At 43.1% G+C, this 27,340-nt stretch overlaps 1 protein-coding gene across 1 annotated transcript in view; it reads left to right on the top strand.

Moving 5' to 3' along the window:
• The first annotated feature begins 21,069 nt into the window (after window positions 1-21,069).
• Window positions 21,070-27,340, top strand: part of LOC147707516 (vomeronasal type-2 receptor 26-like) — a 616,101-nt gene continuing 609,830 nt past the window's right edge. Inside the window, exon 1 of the mRNA XM_086925224.1 lies at window positions 21,070-21,339. Within this exon, the coding sequence (XP_086781350.1) occupies window positions 21,070-21,339 (270 nt within the window). The remainder of the gene's footprint in view (window positions 21,340-27,340) is intronic.

The raw sequence follows: 27,340 nt of genomic DNA, 5'->3' as shown, positions 1-27,340 counted from the left end.
ATGTCAATAGAAACTTTATTTAACACGCGAAACACAACCTTGATACTAACCAGAAAGCGTATTTTACAACCCACCCTGTGTTCCTCCATATTGGGCAGGTTGACACACCAGCTTACCACACAAGTGATACATGTCACCTGACATTGACACACCCCTTCCAGGAACTAGATGTAACACACATCCAACATCGGTACAGTTACCGGCGTGATGCTGACCAGCGTACTAGAGTTTTGAATGGTGGGAATGCATCCTTGACCAAGTAAGTCATTGTGCACTACAATGATTCCATGGCAAGAGTGGGCGCTTGGCCCAGTTTTGCCTTCCCGCATACTTACTGCCTTTCATTTTACCGCCCGCAGTGTGTGACTACAGGAGGTTCCCCCTTGCAGGATTAATTTGCCCATTTTTCTCCCATATTGGTTAGCACTTCGATCATCAAGCTCATCATCCATGCTGGATTAAATAAAATCAATATATTTGTCTCACTCGAATAGAAGTTAAGGGAGTGAGGGTTTATGGCAACCAGCATCAGTGCGACAGTTACCGCGCTTATAGTAGCAGACACAATAGTCTCACGTTCGTAGCTGAACATAGACAAACCTTATAGAATGGCCTAAAGGTCTCTGGTGCATTCTTGTGACCACGCATGGTACCCAACAGCATTTTGATCATGCATGCCATTGCCTGTCTCCATGCATGATTTTTCGATTTTGACTGAAGTTCAGCGCATGTACCTACAGAGCACAGCATATAACGTGCAGCATGCAAGTAAAGAAAGTCACATGCTTTATGCAATTATATTTTGTATGTCCTGTGTGTTTTTTTATGTTGTGTGTTTTCTATTACAGATCTCAACCTCTTACAGGGTCCGTAAATACAGTTTGCCCACCATATTCACAGCACACTTGAGTAAGTGTGCTGATATCACACTCACATGGCTGCTTCCATTTTTCAGCCATCTCACTATTACCACCATGGTCCTGATGAAAGCTTCACAACTGTGGTAGGAGGCTGAAACATGTCGAGCTGTACCTAAGGGATATCGAAGCACAATTTTAACTTCACTATATCCCGCTTGTGTCCTAAGACCCTTCTAATAACAGGAAAAAAAATCATAAGGGCTTTTCTTAGAGACATTTTCAATATTTTTCACCTCACGCTGAGTATCTTACTCACAGAGCAGTCACTCCACTCATCAAAAACCCACTCCGCTGTAATCAGCCATTGTAGCACAGCTGGGTTGCACTCGGCAGCCCAGCTGAGACCCCAATGATGAAGCATGCAACCAACTAGGTTGGAGGGTGAGGGGTCTTTTTACACATCCACTTTTACAGGTTATTGAGTCACCTGAAGTGGTAACATTTTTGGTGAGCTTGTCCACGTTGTTTATTTTATTATCTAGGCGAAGAGGTCATAGCCCAATTACTTTCTTTCCTCACTCTCTCGTTGTATACTATATATCAGACAGCACACAGCTGTGAGAGTTTTCTCAAATAAATTTAAACATATGTTCTACTGTGCTACAAATAATGGTGGAAAATCCAGCATTTATTGAGGAAGACGTCAACAATATCCTCTCAGCCCCACCACTCATGTCTGACCTCAATGTGGCACAGACAATCGCACAAAGTGCTGACTGGGAAAATCTCACTGAAAAAAAAAATTGCATCAGAACCAATCTTCATGGAGTAATTCTGACTGAATACCTTCATACCAACACGGCCCGAAGGGACTGATCGTCGCCAATGCTCCAAGCATCTTTCTGGATGACGCAGCATTTCACAAGGACTGGGCTCAAATAGGCTGACATTGCACCAGAAAATGGATCATCTTAATTATGCAGACAGCCAAAAGACCATGCTATCCTAATAAATATCCAAGCAACATAGTCATTTTAAAACCACTTTCACTTCATTCAAAAAAAGACTCAACAAAGTCCACAAAGAGATGGCAGAATGTACGGTTGACTTGACCCAATCTAAAATCCAAAAATTTCTAAAAGATCTTAAGAAAAGTTTCTATGTAAAAACGTATCCATATGCACATGCGGATTACAAACCTTTTACAAGCACTGCACAGTCAGGGTCTTCTGATGATGACTCGTCTATAAGTAGTGGTTCAAGCAACGGAAGTTATCACAACAAACAGAGAGACAGAGGTCAAAATACCAACTGGCATCAACCATGGCCACATACTACACAAGGTTGCAAAATGAATTATGCCAGTCCTTACCCCTGAAAAAGTGGATCCACACATGGTGCACAATTGGAACCATCCATTTGCTCAACCTCCAATGCAATATATGAACTCCAACCCCAGGTTTCCTTTTTTAGGGAACAGCCAAAGAGGATGAGGAAGGAGACAGAGACAGAATCAAGTCCACTGGGAAGAGAACCTCAATCCGGGGGCCAACACATGCAGCAAATCCAGAGAAGAACAAGCGGGACCCAGTACACAAAGGTCCTAGTCACCAAACTATCATCATACGTCTTGACTGAGGTGAAGGAGACAGTCCTTAACAAAGGACTAAGTTTTGCCCCCAATGCAAGACTTGACAAATTCAAACTGCACTGTGAGTTGGCCGAGTTCTTCCGCAAACTCAAATTAAAAATGTTTTTTTGAAAACCAACCACCATCATAGGAACCAAGTGACCAAAAAGGTGACACGAATCTCAAGCTAAAATCTTCTTTCAACCCTCCACCACACACTATACCAGTGGAGCTCATTGCTTTCGAGCAGGCCATCTACAAAGAAATTGAAGACACTAAGGAAGAACCCCAATTCAAAAATATCAGTGGTACTCAATTTGCGTCCATTAGGAGTCTCAAAGCGAATGATCAGATCATAATAAAACCGCTGGATAAGGGTGGAGGGATTGTGCTTCAGGACAAATACGCATACTGCACCGAATGCAGAAGATTGCTTGATGACGCTAAAAACTACAGTCGACTGGAACATGATCCCAGCGATGACCTTAGAACCAGAATACAAACACTGGTTGATGACGCAGAATCCAATGGAGAAACCAGCAAGCATGAAACCCAATTTCTGACCTGTGGCGGCATCAAAATTCCATATTTTTATACCATTTCCAATATTCATAAGAACGGATCACCTCCACCGGGACGCCCCATAGTTTCAGGCATTGGCTCATTACTGGAACCCATTTCCCGCTTTTGTGATTACTATCTACTACCAATAGTACAAGCAACACCAACTTACGTTAAAGATACCAAGGACTTACTGGGTTACCTTAACACCTTAAGGTTCAGCCCTGACATCTCACTCCTGGTCAGCTTAGACATAGAAAGCTTGTACACTAGCCATCCAGAAGATGACACGTTACAAGTTCTATGCTCCTCACTTGACTTCATCACCTGGGAATACAAGACCCGAAAGTCATTTGTCTTGCAATGTGCTGAACTAGCTTTGAAAGACAATTATTTTGAATTTGAACGGGACCTATTCTTACAGATATACAGCACTTCAATGGGCAGTACAGTTGCCCTAAGTGTGGCTGGCCTCTACGTGTATAATTTTGAAAAAAACTGCCTTCTGAACCCCACCTCCCCATTTTTTACCAACATTAAATTCTCAATCTGGATAAATGAACAAGGTCCTAACTCAAAGTTCACTCACAATGTGAGTAGAGATTGCATCACTTTCCTGGTCCTTGACATGAGGGCAGAAAGAGGAGGCCTCTCAACCAAAACACACTGCAAGCCCACAGCCAAAAACACCCTCTTACGCTTTGAAAGCTTCTACCCCAGACCCTTGCGTGAAAGTTTGCCATATGGACAATACTAAGATTGCTCCGAAATTGTAGCAATATCAATGACTATAAGAATCAGGCGAACTCCTTGACCACCAAACTAAAAGTTTGTGGATTTCCAGAGAGAATAATCAAAAAAGCACAAAAAAGAGCCAGGAACCAGAATCGCGAAGGCCTATTAGAACAAACTCAAAAGCCAACATCTACCATTCCACTCACATGTGTCACGACTTTTCAACACAATTTCAAATAAGGTAACAAAAGTCATCCAAAATAATTGGAGAATACTCACAAGTGGGAAATTACAATGGGAAAAACTGTTGTTTTCATACAGAAGAGCAAAAAGCTTAGGCAACAGTCTGGTGTCTACACGTCCCAAACAGCTAACCATCAGACCAAACACTGTACTTAATGCTGGGGACTCCCCAATGTAGTGGGCCACTTTCCCTGCGGCAACTGCACCGTGTGCCACCTCACCAGACCTACGAAAACTCTGAACCTAGAAGCTATGAAAACATGGCTTATCAGAAAACACACGGTCTGTAACTCTGCCAACGTGATCTATCTCATCATATGTCCATGCGGACTCTGATATGTAGGGATGTTGAGCCACTAAATTAAGATCCAAATTTGCGAGCATAGAAGCAATATTCGCTGCAAGCGCAACATCACTAAGATGACAAAATATTTCTTAGAATTCGGACAAACCACCAATGACATTAATTGGGTGGTAATTGAACAACTGGACAAAGATACCACCCACCTACAAAATCAGTTCTTATAAAAAGAGCAACATTGGGTTTACTGCCTGTCAACCCATCTCATTGGACTTAATGACAACATCCCATGGAACTTACTTCATAGAGCATGCTGTGACACTTTGAAGCTATACTCACATGGGCATGCTATTTTGCACTGACAAAGGGATAAGACTGAGGCTATCTTAACTAGCAGATCACGCACGCATGGGCATTGTTGTATCCTAGAAAAAGGTGCATTGGTATCCTTGTGATGCTGAACCTTCCAATTGCATTGGAAGGTAAGCAGAACTGGAACTGCTGTTGCCTGTGGAGGAGTCTTCAGGGGTTGCTCTCTGTACTTAATAAACCTACTTTCAATTCAATCCTGCGTGTTCCACTACTTAAAAATGGCGGCGAGGATGGGATACAGAGGCCTGTGAAGAGGAGAGGAGTAAAGAAAGAACTTGGAAAGAAGAAACCAGAACCTGGAAAGAAGAAACAAGAAGTGACCACTTTAACTTTACTCCAAGTCAACCCCTGAATTAAAAATGTCTGCTTGAAATCGCTCTATCTAGCAGTGCTGCTTGACTGCCTGCTGCACCAGTTGGCCTTGTTGTTTCTGTCCCAGAAACGTTAAGGTACAGTGAATTGAAGTTACAAATTTGACTTAATTTGGATGGCAGTGACTTAAAAGCATAATAGCAGTGTATGCACTAGAATTCAGAGTGTGCAAGTTCTGCATTTGTAGGGATTTGTGATCCCAAGCTGTGTAGGGCAAAGGTTTAAGCAATTTTTAATGCAACAGAAATCAACGTTAATGTTTTCGTTCAACTCACCGTGAAGTGCAACGGCTGATACATGGGGCTGCGCGCGTCCCTAGAAAAGTACAGAAGTTGTTGCCACTTTGTTCCCAGTCAAGAAATAAAAGTTGGGTGTTGGTGTTCACACCACAACTTCTAAAAGAACTTGTACTGTTTCCACAAGCACTAAGTGAAGTATTCAAAGTTGTTCATGCCAAAAACTGCAAGTATTAACAGAATTTGCTACTTTTTTTTTTTTGAGTGAAGGATTCAAGTCAAAATTGTCAATGCTTAGTTCATTTAAGCCTTACATCAGTATGGACAATATTTAATACATCTTGTGCCTTTTGAACTAATACCATTTTTTTTAACAAGTGACTCATTTTGTGACTAAAGCAGCTCTACTGCAAGGAGGTATCTCGTTCATTCCCGTGTCAACGGAGACTACTTCATTTATTTTTTTTCATTATTTTCTACATGTGTACTCCATGTATTTTTAACCTGCTGTTGTTGTGATCTGCTCTGTATTATTTATTGCATTTCTGTATTGATAAAGTCAACTGGGTTCTACGTATATCACTAGTCAAAGCATAACATGGATTTGTCAACCATTTTAGCTCCACCTAAGTTTTTACATAATCCTGGCGAACCTACATTGCCTTGGGAAGATTGGCTGGAGACTTTTGAAACTTATCTTGAGGCAATAGGTGGAGAGGGTTTTGTAGCTTCTCGCAAGATTGTTTTATTGAAGCATAATTTCGAATTGAAGGTAGGAAGGTACTTAGGGCTAGGTGTAGGTAATTGTAAATTACCGATTCGAAAATACCTAATTTTATCGATTCGGTATTTTCGAATCGGTAATTGCCATGCAGATAAAAAATCGGTAAAAATTACCGAATCGGTAAGATTCGGTAATTACCGAATCGGTATTTACCGATTCTGTAATTGCCATTCATTCCTATGGGCCTGGAGGCCCAAAGGAATGAATGTCAATTACCGAATCTGTACATACTGATTCAGTAAAATTGTGAAAAAGTCAAGGGTGGCAGGGTGTCACTTTGACACCCTGTTGCACCCCTGATTAGTGCTTGTTTGCACATGTGGCACACATACATGCCCTAAGGGCATGTATGTCTGTCAAATGGCACAGGTGCATCGACTTGTTTGAACAACTGGTCAAACAAGAATTATCACAAATCAATTACAAGCAAGTGACACACAAAAACATTACTCAAAAAGACCGAGATACACTAAAATCCATTGCCAGCAACAAAGGAATTAAATATACCAAAGCTGAAAAGGGAGGCGCCCTAGTCGTCATGAACTCAGTTGTGTACAACCAGAAACTCAAAGAACATATATCAGATGAGAACACCTATATGAAACTCATTGGGAATCCTACACAACAATTTACTACCATCTTGAAGGATATTGTGGATAAAGCATTTTCACAAGGCACCATAAACCAAAAAACAAAAACTTTTTTGATCAAACAAAATCCCAAAAGTCGGTCAATATATGCAGTACCGAAAATTCATAAACACCCTACTGATCCCCCGATACGTTCCATAGTATCCACACGAGGAAGTATCCATGAACCAGTTGGACAATATCTTGATAGGTATCTGCAACCTTCAGTACAATCCTTGACTAGCTACATTAGGGATACTATCAATTTTCTATGTAAACTGCAAAACATAAAGATTGATGCCAATGAACAGTTATGGTTGTGCACAGCAGACGTCAGTTCCCTATACACCTCAATCCCACACCAGGAGGGGATAGAAGCCATGGAACAAGCCATCCTTAGACTGGTTTTGGATGAAGCAATGCAATTATTCTTGATGGAACTGGTAATGTTTACCTTATATCAGAGCTATTTTAAACACAACAGCGATTGGTACTTGCAATTGGTGGGCACCAGTATGGGAAATTGCGCAGCCCCGGTTTACGCTAACGTGTATATGGGTGAATATGAAAACACAAATATTTTGTCCAATGCAGACTGGAGCAGACACATAAAAATGTACGCACACTACATCGATGATTTATTTATTTTGTGAAAAGATTACAGAGAAAGCCTTAAAAACGCTATGACTACTCTCAATTCTGTCAACCAAAGCATCCAATTTACCTGGACAATTGATTCCAAATCCATAACCTTTTTGGATGTTCTCATCCAAATACAGGATAACCACATCTCCACAGACACACATCGGAAGCCCACTGACCGTAACGTCTTGCATTATTCCAGTTTCCATCAGGGATCACTGAAAAAACATCTTCCTAAATCTCAAATGTTGAGAGTGAAATGTATCACCTCTGATCTAATGAAAGCTATTGAACGGATTGATGAAATGGCTGATAGATTTCGTGAAAGGGGATATCCAGAACACTTGATAAACTCTACAAAAATTCAGATAAATGCTCTGAATCGTTTGGATCTATTACAACCTACAATTAAACACAAAAGTGACAGGATGGTCATTGTGTCTAAGTTTTCTAATGTGAGTCCAATGTTCAAAAACATTGTATTAAAATGTTGGCCAATGCTAAAACTAGAACCGGATTTCAAAGGCATGTTTGATCACCAACCCTTATTTGCCTACACGCAAGGAAAAAACTTAGGCGAAATTCTACAACAAACAGACACAATATATACCAGTTTGCGTGGTACCAGACCATGCACTAATTGCAACAATTGCAATAACATAATCCCAGGAAACAAGGTGATGCACCCTATGAGGGGTCAAGAGATCGCTCTAAATGTCACAGCTACCTGTGACACGAACAATGTCGTCTACCTACTGAATTGCCCTTGTGGCAAAGTCTATATAGGCAAGACCGAGCGCAAATTAAAAACCTGTCTCAATGAACATAAGTCCAATATAAGGGCTAAAAATCTTAAATCATCAGTGGCAAACCACTTCATTGAAACGAATCATAACATTTCCCAACTCAAGTGTATGGTGTTAGAAGTGGTTCAAAAAGTTGAAGGAAGAGACAATAGCAAACATCTACTCCGCCGAGAGAATTATTGGATTTATAAACTCAATGCTACTAAGCCTAATAGACTCTATGATCGCATTTCATGTTACCTATAATGTAGTGTCATTTTTGTGCCCACATTTACTATGACCCTTTATAGCCCAGGTCTGGGAATCAACAGTTCTCTACATCATCCTGATCGTATTTATGCTTATGTTTACTTTTAAACATTTGATTATGTTCATACCCATATTCCCATTATCTCATTACACTTTTCACACCAACATGCAACCCACTAACAGATCTGTTTTCTTGCTATCACTTCCCACCGTCTTTCGCTTTTGCAAATTCAGCCCGCCATCTTCGATCGGTATTCTCACAGTCCACTTTTCATACCTCTGATTTACCTTGATCACGTGATGTGTTCATGTGACCTTGTTTTATGTTAAAGACTCACCGGAGTTGAGTTTCACCGCTAGTAACTTTGTGACCCAGCTGTGCCGAGACCACGGAACCCTGAACTTTAACGGAGACTGTGTTACCGCTTCTAACTTCTATTGTGAGTATCCCTTTCAGCCTTTGATCATTCTGGTCCGTCTTAGACTTTGTCAGTCTTTTCTATCTAGCGGCTTACCATTACGCTCACTACCCCATTTTCGGTTTCAGCTCCGGCACCTTCGGACCTAAAAACCTGCCGATCCCAGTAAGTCCTGTTCTCTTATTGGAGAACTACACATTTCGCCGTATTGCATGTCCTTCAAACTCTGCTCACGTTTTCCCTCACCACACACTTCTTCACTTGGGATTTATTGGTTAAACATCATTGTATTGTATAGTTTGTATTTGTATATGACATGAGGTGCTTAAACAGTAAACCTAAGTTATGTCGTTCCTTGTAGATATGCTCCCAGATGAAGGGCAGTTGCCCGAAATGCATTGGAGCTGGAATGAACCATTGTATGAAAATGAATACAATTACTAATATACCATCGTGAATATGAAGAAATAAATTTGGACTTTAAAATCTTCAACTCAGTGTCACTAATATTTTTCGAGAATTAATTGAGGAATTTTTCCCGCAAAGAGTGCCCCCAGGGATGCTATCAATTTTCAGTTGTGGCAGTGCCAGACATTCAGCCGATTATGACAAATGTTTTGCACTTAAAGAAAAGTGTTACAACTGCAAGAACATAGGTCATTATGCATGCAAGTGTAAGGCCAGTACTCCCAACATTTGGAAATCATCTGTTCATACTGTCACTGAACACTATGATGACAGCTCATCTGATGAAGAAGAAATGTTAGTCATTGGTGTTGATTCTATCAATGAGATTCAGGATTGTTATAATCCTCCTAAATGCACATTAGGGTTACTGCACATTGGGCTGATTCATGTTCACCCTATACTATAATCAACAAAGATATCTGGGAAAGAATTGGCAAATATGATTTGTGGTGTTAAGTTACCACTGTTTGTCACATAAGGCCAAAGAAGTCACATGCAAGGTCTATGTAGTAGAAAATGGAAGATCATTACTTGGCTGGTGTGAGCAAAAAACATTGGTAATAGTTTTAGACCCCACCACCCACAACAGGCTTTAGTGACTGAAAATGATGAAAAAACCAAGTGGAGTGTCAAGTTTCATCAGCTTTTCAGACAAGAACTTGGTTGTTTGAACAAATTCGAACATCGAATCGTATTGAAGACTAATGTACCTTTTTCTCTTAAGGAACAGTTAAAAAAAGAACTTCAAAGACTTTGTGAAGCACAGGTAATTGAACCAATCAAATCTTCAGAATGGCTAAGTCCCATCGATTTGGCACGCAAATCGGATGAGAATTTTTGCATGTGCAATTGTGCATACACTTGAGAGGCCTCAACCGAAACAACGTAGTTGACCGTTTTCTACTTCCTCACATCAATGAAATGTTTTCCTCAGTGATGTATGCTAAATTGTTCTCCTTCATTGAATATCCAGTGCTTAGCATCACATTTGTTTATATCCTTCCTCAAAGCATCTTACCTCTTTTATCACTCCAGAAGGTGCTTTTCATTTTGTAAGAATGCCTTTTGGACTGGCATCCACTTCCGCAGTATTCCAAGGAGTAATTTACAAAATTCTCAAGGGGTTATCCAAAGTCATGTTTTTTCAGGATGATGTTCTCGTGTGGGGCTCAAACCGTGAGGAAGATGATAAGTTCTTAGATGTTACTTTGAGCAAGTTGGAACAAGCTGGTCTGACAGTAGGTATGCACAAATGCAAGTTTGGCGTTAAACAAATAGATTATCTAGGGCACACTTTATCTAAAGAGGGTGTCAAACTAAAAACAAAATTGTTGAATGCCATCTCTGATGCACCTACTCCCAAAGACAAGGAGCAACTACGGTCTTTCCTGGGATTAGCAGAATTTTATTCAAAATTTGTTCAGCTTTTTCTGGATAAAGTGCATTGTTTAAGGGTATTAATGAAGATGGGCAATAAGTTTGTGTGGTGTGGAGGATGTCAAAATGCATTTGATGACATAAAGAAACAGATTGCAAAGGCTGTTGCACTCAAACCATTTAACCCAAGTGATCAAACCATAATAACAGTTGATGCTAGTGCCTATGGTTTAGGCGCTGTTCTTATGCAGAGGCATTTAGGGCATGAACAAGTTGTTGCTTTTGCCTCACGAACTTTAAAGGGGTATGAACCTACGTATTCGGTAATAGAGAAGGAGGCGTTAGGCTGCTGGTGGGGAGTTGACCATTTCAAAACGTATGTATGGGCCACGCACTTTAAAGTCAGGTCAGACCACAGACCCTTAATAGATCTATTCACCACCAAGGGTGCAGGTACAGCTCCCCCTAGAATTGCAAAGTGGTTGTTCAGAATTGAAGGTTACGACTTTACACTAAATTATGTTCCTGGCATTTCCAATATCAATTCAGATTGTCTATCTAGGTTACCGTTACAATGTATGGATGATGAGAATGAAGTGCACGGCGAATTTGTAGTTGCAGATATTTCTGTAGCGTGCAATGGTGCCATATCTGAGGAAGAGTGGAAATCTGCTGTGGTTGAGGACAAGTTTCTTATGGAGGTTTTGAGTGAACTATCGTCCCCATCATTGTCTAATGCCATGTTAAAAATGAAATTTGGCGAATTTGGGACCGTTTGGTATGAACTTTCAGTATATGATGGGGTGTTACAGAGAGGTGATCGGTTAGTGGTACCCAAGGAGTTACAGACCAGATTGTTGAAATTGTTACATGAAGGGCATAATGGAATGTCAGCAATGAAAAGAAGGGCTAGAATGACCTTTTGGTGGCCTGGTATGGACAAGCGTTTGTGGATGCATTGACTGTATGTGTAGCGACAAGTCCCATCGGGTTGAGGAAACCACCATTGCTCCCACTGAATTTCCCTGCAGACCGTGGGAGAGAATAGCTATGGATATTTGTGGTCCTTTTTCTGCCAATGGTTTTTCCAACAAGTTTGCTATTGTCATGATCGACTATTATTCTAAATGGCCTGAAGAAGTGTTTTCCAAAAAAATTAAAGCTGCTAATGTGATTGAATTCTGTGACAAGGTTTTCCGCAGAGAAGGTTGCCCAAGTTCCTTAGTGCCCGACAATGGTCCCCAATTTGTGGCTGAAGAGTTTAAAGATTATTTATCTAAAATGGGAGTGATACATCACAAAACTGCTGTTTATAATACCAAGTAGAATGGTCTCGTTGAGAGATTTAAAAGAGTTTTAAAGGAGTGTGTGAAGTTAAATGAGAGCAGTGGTTGTGACTGTAAGGAAGCTGTCAAAGAAATGCTGTAGAGTTACGGCACTACTCCACATTGTGTCACATTAGAAACTCCACTCATTCTTTTGAAGGGCAGGCAGGCAGGCAAGTACCAAGGTATCTCCTGCTTGGATGCTCAAGGGACATACTTGTGTACTGGACAAAGTAAAGTTACAGGAAAAAGTCCATGAACATCAAAGTAAGTATATGAACAGGGGTAATGATAAAATACGGAAAGGTAAAATAACTTTTAAAGTGGGTGATTGAGTCAGAACTAACAGTCGGGGCACTCATAAAATATCAACATGGTCTATACCCAAAAGAATCACCAAGGTGGTTTACAATAATGTGTGGTTGTCTGATGAAAAGAAATGGAATGTGCGCAGAGTTACTTTATGTAATGCTCTGGAGCAAGAATTATAGGATAGGAACATTTGTAGTGATCCCAGGAAGGCTAACGTTGATGATGAGTCAACTATCAAAAATAATCTAATCAAAAGGGAAGGATCACTTGTCCTGCATAACATCGGGTATGCGGGAATGGTTCTTACTAGTCCCAATAAAAAACCCTCATGCACGTGTTGGTGAGTTGCGATGTTAAGCGGTATATCTTGGTTCTCCGCTGTGCCTCACACATGTCTGCATAATCATAGGGTTTAGTGGTTTATGCAACCTCCAACCAGGAGGCAATACCCTCAGTTAAAAACAGTAGTGATCAGTGATAGTGACTGTGAGGTGATGAAGTAAAAATTAGTAAAAAGTCTCTCTCTTCCAGACAAATATTTTAATAGTTCTGGTTTCTGGAGGCAAAATTTTAAAATTGATGTAGGTGAATAAGAGTGGTTATGACTCTTTCACACTAGGATTGTGGTATAGGTCGACATGTTTCAGCCCTTGGATCGCCAGAAGGTCGAAATGGGCTATCATCAGGACCATGGTGCAAAGTTTATAGAGACCTCTCACGTCTCTATATGTGAAATTTCAAATAAATTTGGTTTTAAAGGAACATGTCGTTATGCTGTTCCTAAAAAGGTCAAATAGTACCTGTAAAGAAAAAAGACACACTAGACAATGGGAAAGGGTATGGGAAAACACTTATGACTAGTCAACTGGTTTTAAATACCAGGAACACATATAACGCACACTGGCGTCGCAACTAAAAAATGGCAATGCTTCGAACTGACTACCCTAAATCTAGATTAGGGTCAACTCTCTCATTGTTAGTGCTTCAACGTATAGAAATTTTATGGTAAGTAAGTTAAAAGGTCAACTGTTTGTCTTATGGTTTAGCCAGATGTCATAGATGGTAATCATGGCTTTCAAGTTAGTATAGGCTTTTGTAAAAAATATATATATATTGAGGGTTGTCCATCCCTCATAATCGTAGAACAATTTCATTAAGAAGCGGCTGGGATTAAGTTAGGTGCAAGACTTATTGCTTTTCACTCCTGACTTGCTTTATATTAAATGTTAACTTTGCTCGAGAAGTGGCGTATTTCTTACTCAAGATGGTGCTCATTTCACAAGTCAATATCATTCAGTAACGTACCTTTGTTAATGGTTATATTAAACCTCATCGGGATCCAGGTGGGTCAGGGAGTCACACTATAACAATAAATAGTAGTTCAGTAAGTGTTTAAGTCGTAAGGATACATTACGGTTTGCTCGATTCTGCTTCTCCCGCTACCTCGGTCACTTCGTCATACTGCTTGTTCTGACACTGCCAACGCTGGTCCCGGAAACAGGTTGTGGCTCCGGGGTCGCGTATTTGTTGTTGTAAACAAAGAAAAACGGTAGACAGACTAGTGGATGCAAACAGCGGTCTGTCTTCTAGTTGGTCCGTTATTCCAAAACAATCGAGAGAGTTTTTAAAGGATCACAGATTTTGCGCTCGATATTCCAAAAAACAAAACTGGGTTTGCAAAGAAAAATATTACACAGATATCAATGATGGTTAGGACCTACTGGGTCACAAATAATGTTATCGTTTTTAACTCCAGTTAAATTGTCCAAAGAATTATCAAAATGAATTATAATTAAATTTATTAGTTCAACAAGCAAAAAGATTTGTATTGGTCAAGAGCATTACTAGAAGTTGTTTTTCGAGTTTGACTCAGTGCTTTTTGTTCCCTATTTGAGATTCTTTTAGCAAAATCTAATAGTATCCATTGTGGTTACTGTTCATCTATAGATGTTACCCCATGGTATATTGTCATTCAATCCATCCTGATCCGTGCCAAGTCTATGTACCCACCGTTGCCCTTTTTCAAAGAGGATCCTTTCAGCATTGTGGTCTTTATTTTGCAAAGTTTCCAAAATTATCCCCTTCAGATCATTGACTGTGTGCCCTGCTTCTAAACAGGGGTTGGACATCTTTGTTGTCATCTTTTGAGACTCTTGAGTTGCAATGGCAACAGGATAGGAGGTTTTCATTTTTCAATATAAAATAGAAAGGATCAGGTATCATACAGTGTCTCGGACCACAGAAACGGGGGCGAACAGAAAAACGATGTGTCCATACCAAGTCCACTACCATGGATCAACGGCGTTTAGACATGCAACATCAAGATAAACAGCACATTATTAATATCCACACCGACATTATTGTCCGCCCCCCAGCACCAAGGCCCCGGAGAGGTCAAGGCACAAGTGTAGAGATGAGGATGGAAAGAAAGCCGAACCCACCATACTAACCCGGAAAAGAAAGGAAAGAAATGCTAGAGAAAGGAAGAAGAAAAAGAGGCCATAGAACAAAGATAAAAAACGAAATACCCACCCCCACGCCCCCCCACCCTGCACCCCTGCAAATGACTACGGCCACCCCCCACGCAGCGTGCCTGTCGCCCAGCAACCAGAGCCCGAAATATAGAAGAAAGGGAAAGAAAAGAAAGAAAAGGAAACCCCACACGAGAGGGAAATCGGAGGAGGGCATAATACTACGGACTCCCTGTCTCCTTCCCCCAACATAGCCAACCCTGCCCCGGAATCCGTTAGAGCAGTAAATCAATCCCGCCAACAATAGTACCACAATGAGAAACCCCAACAAAAATCTCAACCGTGGCCCCTTCGATTAAATGTACTGAGATCGGTAATTAAGGGAAGTCCTTTACACACAATGTCACATATGTCGGCAGAACAGGAACGCATAGATGCAGGTTGCTGGCACCACTGTCGCCCCTCCCCATCTCTGAGGCCGAGCTTCATCCCATCCGCCATCTTAAGAAACCAGTGGAGGAGGGGAATCGACACAGTCCAATACAGCATACAGTACAAAGTAGAAGATTCCGTAGTGGGGACATGTAATTGTTCCGAAGGTTGCAGAATCAAAGGTTTCAGCATTTCAATTGGGTGCCCAGGCACATTCCGGTCCGGTAAATCCATAACAATAGGGGCAAACACTGTTTCCACCGTCGGGTCTAAATACACCTCCGAAGCAACCAATGCAAAGTGAGCTGGCCGCCGGGTCACAAGCGTCGAGTCAGGGTCCGGTCTCGAGCCTGTGACTTCATCCATCTCAGACAACAAGTCGTGAGTTCGGGATTCGATAGTGCCCCGAAGCGCCATAAGTGCCTCCAGCACCGCCAACAAAGACGGGTCAGGTCGAGTCTGCTCCGTTGAACTTATTCTGTCCTCAGGCATGGTGGTCCCCACGGAGAGGCGCCCTCTCCGGGGCAAGGTTAGGCGCAGCAGAAATAAGCTGGGAGGGAACGGCGGACAGTGAGCAGTGGTTCGCGACAAGGCACAGACCCAGGGGGATCGGCGATGTGAATGCCGGATCCCCGGTCAGGGACCCTCACAATACAGAACAGTGCTTCACTCGTCGCCTCACACGCTGTAGGGCACCAGGCAGCTGATGGTAGCAAAACAGTCGAGAAAAAAGTTCGAGTGAACCAGAGACCGGGCCCAATCGCATTCAGCAGCCCGTTGTTGTTCAGCTCGGACCCGGCAGGGCCAGCACTGGGGATCCCAGCTTCCCAGGTGGGTTAGTCCTCAGAACGTTCTTCGACGTATCTTCGCTCCACGACGGCGGAAAAACTCCGGGATCACACCACTGTAGTGTGGGACGGATCACCCACACGGATCCGGTTCAGGTGAGCAGGATTATCGACAGGATAGTGAAGCGTAGGACGGAGGTCAGCGGAGCCGGGAGACTATGCGGCCATCTTGGTTGACGTCGTAGCTCCTCCTTTTTTATGTACCTTTTTGTTATTTCCTGTTTTCTCCCATATTGGTTAGCACTTCGATCATCACGCTCATCATAAATGCTGGCTTGAACACGAACAATAGATTTTGCACACTCGAATAGAAGTTAAGGGAGTGAGGTTTTAAGGCAAACCAGCATTAGCGAGAGAGTTTCTGAGCTTATAGTAGCAGACACAATAGTCTCACGTTTGTAGCTGAACATAGACGAACCTTACAGAATGGCCTAAAGGTCTCTGGCGCATTCTTGTGACCACGCATGGTACCCGACAGCATTTTGATCATGCATGCCATTACCTGTCACCATGCATGATTTTCCAACTGTGCCTTTGAGGAATTTGCACCACGGCTACTATTGACTCAAGAATACCAACAGAGCACATCATATAACGCGCAGCATGCAAGTATGGAAACGCACATGCTTTATGCAATTATATTTTGTATGTCCTGTGTGTTTTTTTACATTGTGTGTTTTCTATTAGAGATATCAACAGGGTCCGTAAGTACGGTTTGCCCACCATACTCACAGGGTACTTTAGTATGTGTGCTGATATCACACTCATGTGGCTGCTTTCACTTTTCAGCCATCTCACTATTTACACCATGGTCCTGATGAAAGCCTCACGATTGACGTAGGAGGCTGAAACATGTCGACTTGTACCTAAGGGATATCGAAGCCCAATTTTAACTTAATGATATCCCGCTTTTTTTTTTAATCATATCCTAAGTCCCTTCTAATACATTTTATTTTCATGGGGTATTTCTTAGAGACATTTTTATTATTTTTCACCTCACACTGAGTATCTTATTCACAGAGCACTCACTCCACTCATTAAAAACCCGCTCCGCTGTAATCAGGCATTGTAGCACAGGTGGGTTGCACTCGGCAGCCCAGCTGGGACCCCAATGATGAAGCATGCCACCAACTAGGTAGGTGGGTAAGGAGTTTTACAAAGGGCCATCTCGGGGCTATACGATTTTGCCAGATGCATTGGGCATAAGACCCCAAAACATTTATTAGACATATATAAGGCTAAATGTGTCTCAATGGTCACCTTCGGCTGTGAAATCTGAGGGTATGCAAATACCGATTATGTTCAAGTGATTGAAAACAGGTTTCTGAGAAACCTACTGGCAGTGGGCCAGGAAATGTCCACTGAATTAATTCAGGAAGAACTAGGCATGTTTTTTCAAATAGATTTTATTTGTGTTTGCCAGCTTTTATTGTGGTGTTCTGTTTGATGTAAGGAAGAATTTAATTGTAAAAGGTATATTCACCAGGATTGTTTGCTTTTAGACAACATATCCCTGATCCCATGTTTATAATATATTCAGAAATATTTTTAGTATCTAGGGTGACCCTGACTATTTACTAACCCCTGGGAAATTTTGAAAAGTGATCTTGTGTGGGTCAAGCAGGCCTACTCTCAGAGGGTGGCAGCCAATCGGGAGAGCTCTGCTTTAACAAAGTAGACCATGTGCAAGTGTGTCCTGGTTAAATCTTTTAACAGGTTCAAGTCCTAACTCCTCTTGGACATGCCTAATCAGCAACGTTGTTTCTTGACATTCCTGAGGTTGGATATATTTCATCAGCTCTTGTTCCCAAAGAGAGTTTGGTAGGAACCATCTAATCTGCATGTTTTAACTGTGACAGGAGTTTGATTTGTGATACTATGCATGCATTACTCATTTGCCCAAATGCATCCAATCACAACATAAATATATAAGGCCTCTTCTGATTTCTCAACAATCCAGACAGATTAGGCCTGCATATCTTTATTTAGAGCTTTTTCTGACACCCAGAATGTGTTTGTTTGCTTCCAGTTTATTGTCTGGTGTTCTATCGTCAAGTTATTAAGTATCAGAACTAAAGGCTCTTGATTTGCCAGGACAATTATGGTGTTTTTGGAAATGATTTTATCATTGTTTGCTTGTTTTCATGTATTTCTGTAATGTTCTCAAATTGCCAGCTGGTATATATTTTTAATTGATGTTTGATTACTGTGATATGTTGCTGCTATTTAATGAAATGTACATTTTTATGGTTTGATCAAAAATCAAATAAAGTTTAATGAACTGAATAAAGCACTGTTTGCAGAACATGAGTACAATTACATCATACTTGCATATGTAATTTTCATTGATCAACCATTTTTTGTCATCTGTATCCAGACAGAAAACAAAAGGATGCAATAAATTCTCCTATGTTATAAAATTCTTTTCATTTTTGGACCGCAAACAATATACCTAACTCTCTGTGAAGAAATAATTTTTACTTACAGTGTATAGTTTTGCTACCAACATCAATCAATTCATAGGCAATGTTAAACAATCCTTGATTGATTTTTAAGAATCACATAGCCAGTTAAATTATATGTTAATATATTGGTTTACTCACCCGTGATGAATCACAGTATCTGGCACAAACATCTGAATTGGCTTGCCCATGCATGTGATGCCCACCATGTGCCCAGTGGACCTGTGGAATTATTCAGTTGTCGGGAAGTACCGTGCAGGCATGGCATAGGATTAAGCTGGCGGTACAGCAGTCTCCTGCTTCAAGTCTGTAAACATGTCTTGCCAGTACTGTTTCTCTAGACATTTAGAAGATAGCAGTTCTCTGCCTATAGATACTTTCTTCTCCTGAGCAGCAAGGCAGCAAACACATTCACTGACATAGAGACACATTGGTTTGGTTGTGGCTTGCCTTCTTAAATGGACTATCTGTGTTTGATCTGTTGAAAGTTATGCTGCATTTCAAGTGATGATGGGTGAGGAGTCATCTTTGTTGATTGTCCCACCCCATTGCATTGACAGTTGTGTTGAATGGGCATGTACCCTTGTAGCTATATATGTAGTCCATTTTGTCTCAAGGGAATATTTTCTATGATATATACTGTGCTTCTGAGTGTGTCTGTTGTGATTTCAAATATTTTGCTACCTTTGTAGGTGAGCTCATGTAGGGGATGCAATATGTTTTGGTTCCTGTTCTTAGTGTTTGCTAATTGTGTTAAACCTTGCCTCCTTTGCTTTCTAAGTGAGTTCCTTTGAGTACATGAGAGGGGCATCTATTATTTCAGTTTGTATGGATTGTACTACTTCTGAAGTTGGTGTGGGTGAAACGTTGGTGAATTCCTAGCTACTTACCCTTTGTAGTTGTGTCTTTGTATGTGCATGTGCTTCCCGGAGTGCTCCTTAATTTTCCCTTCACCACTCTCATTTTTAGTAGAGTGCCTCAATTTTCTACATATATGGAGTTCACTGCACTCGCGGTGAAAAACTCTTTACATAATAACCCACATTTGTAAAGCGCAAACAATTACCCGTAAGGGTCTCCAGGCCCTGGGGGCCGTCAGGAAGATTAAGCAAGCTATTGCCCAGAGTCACATGGTGCTGGGTTAATCTGCCGCCAGCTCCGGGTATCGAACTGTGATCCCCAGATTCCAGCGTCAGTCGCCCTGGTCGCAGCGCCACACCTCTCCACATAAGAGAAAGGCATAGGCAGAGACTTCTGCCTGTATGTTTGCGAATTGCATCTGTAAGTATGTGAAATGGTACCATAGGAGTATTATTGTACTCAAAATGGCTTTTATTATTAGGCCCAAAGGGTGAATTATCAGCAGTGTGTCTCAAACTCATCATTAGGAAGCAATATTTTGATTACATTGGGAAATCTCCATTGCTTCCGCTCACTTCTTTGTACCATTAATTAAGAAATAAATTTTTCTCTTTTCCATCCGGATGACATTCCATCAGCTACTACCCTCATGAGGGAGCCCACAAAGGGGGAGAGAGCTATGAAGGCTTCCTGAACATAATAATTTGCAAAGCTTCCTTTGAACCAAACTGTGTGGGAAGTCATTATGCAATACAATGTAAGAAGAAGAACATAGAGAGAGTAATGGAGGTTATTTGGTTTTTATACAATACCTCAGGATTTTAAAAGGCTGGTGGGAGGAACATGCCTTTGTCTTAGAGTGAGAGGTAATATTATGTTTCATGTGATACTCCAATTTACTTGAAAGACAGTCAGGGTTTATGGGGCATAATATCAAGGGCAAGTATCACCGTGTTTTTCAGCGAATTGTGCAGAGAAAGCGGCGATACTGCTAGATCCCTATTAACAAGGGCATTTTAAAGCCTGGCCCAAGCTCACTTTGCATGTCGGCGATAAACATCGCTAATGACATGCAAAATGGGCGTTCCCACTTCCAACCACATGAAAAATGTGGTTGGAGGTGGGAACACCCTATTAGCAAGGCAGGCGTTGGGAGGAAAAGACCTGCGATAAACTTGTTTATCGCAGGTCTCCCAACGCCTGCTCTGACTAGACGTTAGGCATTGATAACATGGGGGTGTGGATCATAAAGCTGAATCCACCCCCCATATTATCAAGGCCCACATTAGCGCGTGAAAACAACGTTTGTTTTCATGCGCTAATGTGCCATATCACCAAGTATCGCCGTATTTCAATTCGCCTACCTGATGCGCATTGATAATTGCGCGCTAAAACGGCGGTGAAATTCGGCGATAGCCGGCGATACAGGAATGTATGTTGTACGTTTTCCAACACACTCCTTGGTAATATGCCCCTATATTCTTTAGGCAATTGGGTTAGCTACTGGCCTATCTAGGAAGAAGGAGCCACATATTAGAAATGAATATAGAAAGAATATGTATAAACGCATAGTGAATTACTCTGCATATATCTTATCTGTAGAATGATAAATATGTGTATCATAAACAACATCTGTGATTTTGCAGACCATCCTTACGGTACTTTCGGCATCTAATGGCTTTCATTTTTGCCATTGAAGAAATCAACAACAATAAAGCAATTTTACCCAATATCACTCTTGGATTTCATATCTATGACCCTTGCGTTATTGTCGGTGCTGCGTGGGAGAGTCTTCTTAGAATAATGACTGGACATGTGAATGATACTATGGTGCCTAATTACAGCTGTCGCAAGAGAGGAGAGGTTCAGGCTATTGTTGGACATCTGTTATCATCATCCACATACACCATATCAGGTCTGACAAGCGTCTACAGACTTCCACAGGTAGGAGCAAGAACATATCAGTTTTTTGTCTAACATGTATAACATTTTGCAAAATATGATATGCAGACTGGCAATATTGATTGGTTTATAGTATGCTTTCACTACAGAAAAAAGAAAACAATGTGAATGGTGAAGATCTGAAACACCTTTCATCACACGACAAGTTTCACCTACATATCACATTTGAAAATACACAAGGGGATCACAGAACAGAATATGCAACACCTTTCATAGCCTTTAATTAATTGTATCTTTCACTCCACAGACCAAGTTAATCACAGGTCATGGACCAGTACCTGTTCTGTATTTGTTCAGAATGGGCCCCACGCTCAAGGATTGTAGAATAATAGTGATGAAAAGGGATATATCACCAAATAGAAAATATGCTTTTGCCCTCAAATCAAATCAACTCACAACTAAAGAAATATCGAACATCTCTTCCAACATTAGATCCATGCAAATAATACTTAGTGACTGACTCTTCTGTTATAATGTAGTCCTACCCCCTCTCTTTCTAGTTCTTCCTCACCAAACCCCTTTTCCAAAATCCCCTCCCTATTTGAATGTTAGAATGTCAAGATCCTAACATTCTGACTCAACATCTGGAGCTGGAAAGGGTGTTGATGGCAGACTGAGATTCTGCAATGCCAAATAAACCATTCCTTAAAGGTATCCTACAGCGTATCTTGACATCATAACACTAGTGATACAAGAATTTGAGGACCCTAAACTGAGAAGAGGCAACTAGCAAAACTATAACCCTTCATCTGCACCGCTGGTAGGGATGCATGGTCAACGCGCTGTTTGAGCCACCACGCAAGTGTTCTGTCTAAGCAAATGTAGCTTTTCAACTCTGAATTTGAATTTGAATTTAAAAGAATTTATAAAGCGCACGTATACCATGCGGTTTCTTGGCGCTGGAGGATGCTAATACAAAGGGCATGAAGGCGGGTGCCTAGGCCGAAAAGGCTTGCTGGAAAAGGAAAGTTTTTAAGGGCTCTACGAAACTCCATGAAGGCGGTAGCCGATCTCAAGGCGAGCGGGAGTGTGTTCCAGAATGATGGGGCAAGGACGGAAAATTTCAAGCCTCCCATTCTGCGTTTCTTAAAGCGAGGAACTGAGAGAAGGCATTTGGAAGAGGAGCGCAGCTCTCTAGTAGGGTGATAGGCCTGGATTGCAGAGGAGATGAAAGCAGGGGCCGTCCCTGCACGGGCTTGAAAAGTCATACAGCCCATCTTAAAGAGAGCCCGCTCTTTAGTAGGCAGCCAGTGTAGTGCTTTGAGTAAAGGGGTAGCATGGTGAAATTTAGGTAAACCATGGATCAGGCGGGCTGCCTGATTCTGCACTAACTGAAGGCATTGAAGGGCATAAGAGGGAACACCGTTATACACGATGTTCCCGTAGTCCAACCACGATAGAACCATCGCCATAAGGATCAGCTTAAGGGCCGGGAGAGAAAAAAACCTGGAAATCTTCCGGATAGTGCGAAGAATGAAGAAACAAGAGGAAACAACAGAACTGATCTGGGAGTGAAGTGTGAGATGTTGGTTCAATGTGATACCTAGTGTTTTAACTGAGACTGAGGGAGAAGGAGCGGGACCAAGAGAGGAGGGCCAAAAAATGGGGGACCAGGGGCTGCCGCTGCCACCGGTCAGGACTAACTCAGTCTTATCCGGGTTGAGTTTGAGTTGGTTACAATTCATACAATCCCGGATAAACAGCATGACCGATTGGAAACTGTGGATACCGGCTGATGAGGAGGAAATATTAAAAATAAGCTGGAGGTCATCGGCGTAGTTATACACCGTGACCTCCATCTGTTGTAATGCAAAAACAAGAGGAAAGATATACAAATTAAACAATAAAGGGGAAAGGGAGGACCCTTGGGGGACACCGCACTGCACTTTGCAAGGAAGAGTGGAAAAATCAGCCAGGTGGACGGCCTGGGTCCGGTCGCTCAGGAAGGAGCTAAGCCAGGCCAGTATCGAGCCCCCCAAGCCCGCCCCCTTGACACGGGACAAAATAATTGAATGGTCAACTGTGTCGAAGGCGGCGGACAGATCTAAAAGGACGAGGGCCTGAGGGGTGTTTGTATCCAACCCCTCCCTGAGCTGGTCCAGAACAGAGATGACGACCTTCTCGGTCGAATGTCGAGGGCGAAAGCCTGACTGGCAAGAGGCAAGATACCCACTGTCTTCCACAAAAGAGCTGAGTACCTGGGTGACGTAGGACTCAAGGACCTTGCCCAGAAAAGGGAGGAGGAAAATTGGCCGATAATTTGCGGGGAGGGAGGGGTCGGCCCCAGGCTTTCTTTAAGATGGGAATGATGGTGGCCGCTTTGTGAGGGGTAGGGCTATACCTTGTCTGAGGGAATCATTCATAGAGGTGAGGGGGGCAAAAACGAATCAGATTTTTTTTTACTCAGGACATGAGCTGGACAGGTATCAGCAGGGGATCCTGACTTAACACGAGCCAGGAGAGGAAGAAGAGTTTCTTTGGTCAACGGCTGTATATCGGTAAGGGCATACCTATTGGGGGGAGGCTGGGGATCACAGAAGCAAGGGGAAGGTGGGGGTATGTTGGCCGAGATCAATGCGACTTTCTCAACGAAAAATTTGTTGAGGGAGTTGCACAGAAACTGAGAGGGGGGGTTTTGAGGGATATCCTATCAGAGGAGGCCAGCTCACACACAGTGGCAAAGATTTCTCTTGGCTGGTTCTCTGCGGCAAGGATCCTCCCCGAAAAGTATTTGGTCTTAGCGTGGAGGATGCCCCTTTTATATTCGTTAAGGACAGCCGTGTAACGTGCTTTAAGAGTGGGGCAATAGGCAAGCCTCCAAGCGTGCTCTGCTTGGCGCACCTCCAATTTTTTTGCTTTAAGGCCAGGGGAGAACCACTTATTGGCATCATGGGCACGTCTAACCGTGACGCGCTTCATGGGGGCCACTTGGTCGCAAGCAATCGAAAGCCAACTGTTGAGCGTGGCTACTTGAGGCAGAGGGGCAAGGCCAACTAGATCCGGGCATGAGGTTGAAAAAGAGGCACAGAGGGAAGGGATATCCACTCTACTCCAATTCCTAGCCCAGGTATTTATGGGGAAGGAAGTTTTTTTTGCTAGGCTGAGGTCTAAGAAAAAAGAGATCAGAAAATGGTCAGACCTTGCACACGGAGTAACGGAGGGGGAGGTGATCGGGACATTAATAGTCCAGATTTGGTCCAGAGTGTGGCCATGAGAATGGGTGGGGGTGTGGACCTGTGAGACAAAGTTAAGGCTAAATAGAAGCTGAGAGAAGTCTCTAGACAAGGCGTCCTCCGCCGGGTCGTTGGGCCAGAAATTGAAATCCCCTAAAACTAGGACCGATGCATTGTTAACTACCAATGTGGCCAATAAGTCCTGAAAGGCGGCAATAAAACCGGGGATAGGCTGGGGTGGGCGATAGACCAACACACACGTGATAGGAACCTGAAAGGAAGCGGAGTGCGCTACTAAGCAGTCAACTGCTAATATGGGAGGGGAGGAGAGTACCTGAAAATGAAGTCCAGCTCGAGCAATCAAGGCCACCCCCCCTCCCATCTTCCCCTCCGGCCGATCGTCACGGAGGACAAAGTAGGGGGGGGGGGGGAGCTGCCAGCACGTTCGGTAAGGAGTCCGACCGAAACCAGGTTTCTGTTAAAAACAGAAGATCCGGCTTGTAGGAGTCCAAGAAGTTACATAACTCCAATTGATGTTTTACCGCTGACCTAGTGTTCAGAAGGAAGGCCGAGATGGTAGAGGTGAGAGTAGAGCTGGGAAGGGAAAGGGGTTGGGAGGGGGTAGAGGAGGAGGAAAACAAGGAAGGCAGGGTTGCAGGGAGGGAGGAAGAGGGTGTAGCATGGGCCACACCAAGTTCCTTAACCCATGTGAGAGTGGCGGGGTGGAGTGGCCAAGAATCCTGATACGAACAGAGTTGTGTAGCAGAGTAGGAGAGGAGACGGGCATAGTGGGGTGCCCCTTGCCCCAGCCGGCCGTGGACGGGCGCAGACGGGCTTAACTTAGGCGCAACTTCGGCGCGGTTTTGTCGCGCCCGCTGCGCGTGCGCATGGGGCTGGGCTTAAGTGGGGTCTCGAGTGCGATGTCAGGAGCGCTGACCCAGCCTAGACTGCCCTCCCAAGATGGCGGCCTGCTGACCCCGTCAGCCCTCCAAGTAACGGCACACTGCCGATCCGGACCGGGGCTAGGGGTGCAGGCAGATGGAATAGGAAGAAGGCAGCAGGTAAGCCAAGTAAAGAGTGCACACATTTAAAAAAACACAACACTCTGCAAGCTTGATAAAAAAAATCTGCTCAGAGGTCGTTTCCCAGTAACCTCTTTTAAATGAACTATCCCCCACTCATCTTGAGTGGACTACTTTAGGCCACAATTGTATCAGCTTCACATTCTCCTACCTTACTGTAGCTTTCCTGTACAGGAACCTCTTTTCACATAAGGAAGCAACACAGTGGTCAGAATTCTCTATGCTGAGTTGTATGGCGATTTGTTGATTCATGGCGAATCAGCTTTGACTCCACTATTTTCCTTCAGCCCTATGTGACAGACCGCCATGTACAGAACTCTGAGGATGCACTTCTTAACGCTTTATTATTCAGGCAAGTGGTGATGTTTATTTAAGCAGCGTGAATGTGTAAATCCTCCAGGAGCAGAGTTCACTTATGAACATTGTGCTGTGGTGTTGGGCATGACCCTTTTTGCAGGGTTACCCCAAATGTTTTGCCTTTCTCCTCCTCTTTTTCTGTCCATCTTTTTGATTTGCCTTAGGACTTTGTCCACGTTACCATTGCTATCCCCTTTCAACATCTGTATGGGCATCCTGTGTCAGGACCTCTCAGTTTAGTGAAGGAGGGCTCAGAGCAAGCTCCCAGGAAGGCCCTCCGGAATATGGTTAGCTACATGCTGGCACTCCGTATCCAGATGGGGCACTTGTGGAAGAAAGTCCAGGAAAATCTACAAGCCGGGCAGGAGGTTATGAAATGATGAATGAAGGGAGCCTGGATCAACCTGTAGCCTTCTTCAGCAGGAGAAAGACCACTAAGTTTTAGCTGTGCCAAAAAGTATAGGTAATGGAGCCTGTGGAGCCCACATCTCTGCAAGACCACTGGTCTGGGCTCTATGAGGCGAAAGGGCATAAGAGTGAGGTTACCTACCTGGTGGACCTCAAGACTCCCAGGAACCCTTTAAGGGTTTTGCACGCCAACTTCAAGGGGTCAGAGGTAACCATGCTTTTGGTCATGAATGCTGGAGTGGAGGAGGAAAGCAAACCTCTCCTCGATGTCCTCTCTTCTAAGGAGCAAGATGGGTCAGTGGAGTGTGTCAGGCTCTCCCTTGCCCCGACCCTAGAACAACGGAGAGAATTTGTTGGGTCAGTTGGCCTCACTCGTCTCCCTTACTCCAGGAATCATTACATTATATTGATACTGGTTACAGCACGCATGTAAAGAGTATGATCTACAGGCGGACTGACAGGGTGAGAGCCAGCATTAAGGAGGAAGTCTCCAAAATGCTGGAGGTAAGGGCTGTTGTGTCCACAAACAACCCTTGGTCTAGCCCAGTTGTTTTGGTCCCCAAGGTTGCTCCTCCAGGTGCCACCCCAGAACGTAGGTATTCTGTGAATTACTGGGGTTCAGTTTGGTCACCAAGACTGATGCCCCTCGTTCCTGGAGCTGATGAGCTCATAGATCGAATGGAAGCTGCCAAATTCCTCAGCACGTTCGATTCAATGTCTGGGTACTGGCAGATTGCCCTGACCGAGGAGGCCAAAGAGATGTCCACGTTTTCTACCAGGAAAGGGCACTTTCAGTCCTGGGGAATGTCCTTTGGATGGATTGAAGAACGCCCCTGACACCTTCCAGAGGTCCTGGCTGGATTGGAGAATTTCAGTGTCGCCTATCTAGCTGACATTGTGGTCTTCACCAAAGAATTAATTGTCAGGATGCACGCCTCAGAACATGGCATATGGCCATGCTCT

The sequence above is a fragment of the Lissotriton vulgaris genome, chromosome 6 (assembly GCF_964263255.1).
Source record: "Lissotriton vulgaris chromosome 6, aLisVul1.2, whole genome shotgun sequence".
NCBI classification, from domain to species: Eukaryota; Metazoa; Chordata; class Amphibia; order Caudata; family Salamandridae; genus Lissotriton; species Lissotriton vulgaris.
Note: the sequence above shows the minus strand (reverse complement) of the source record. Positions and strands in the feature narration are given on the sequence as shown.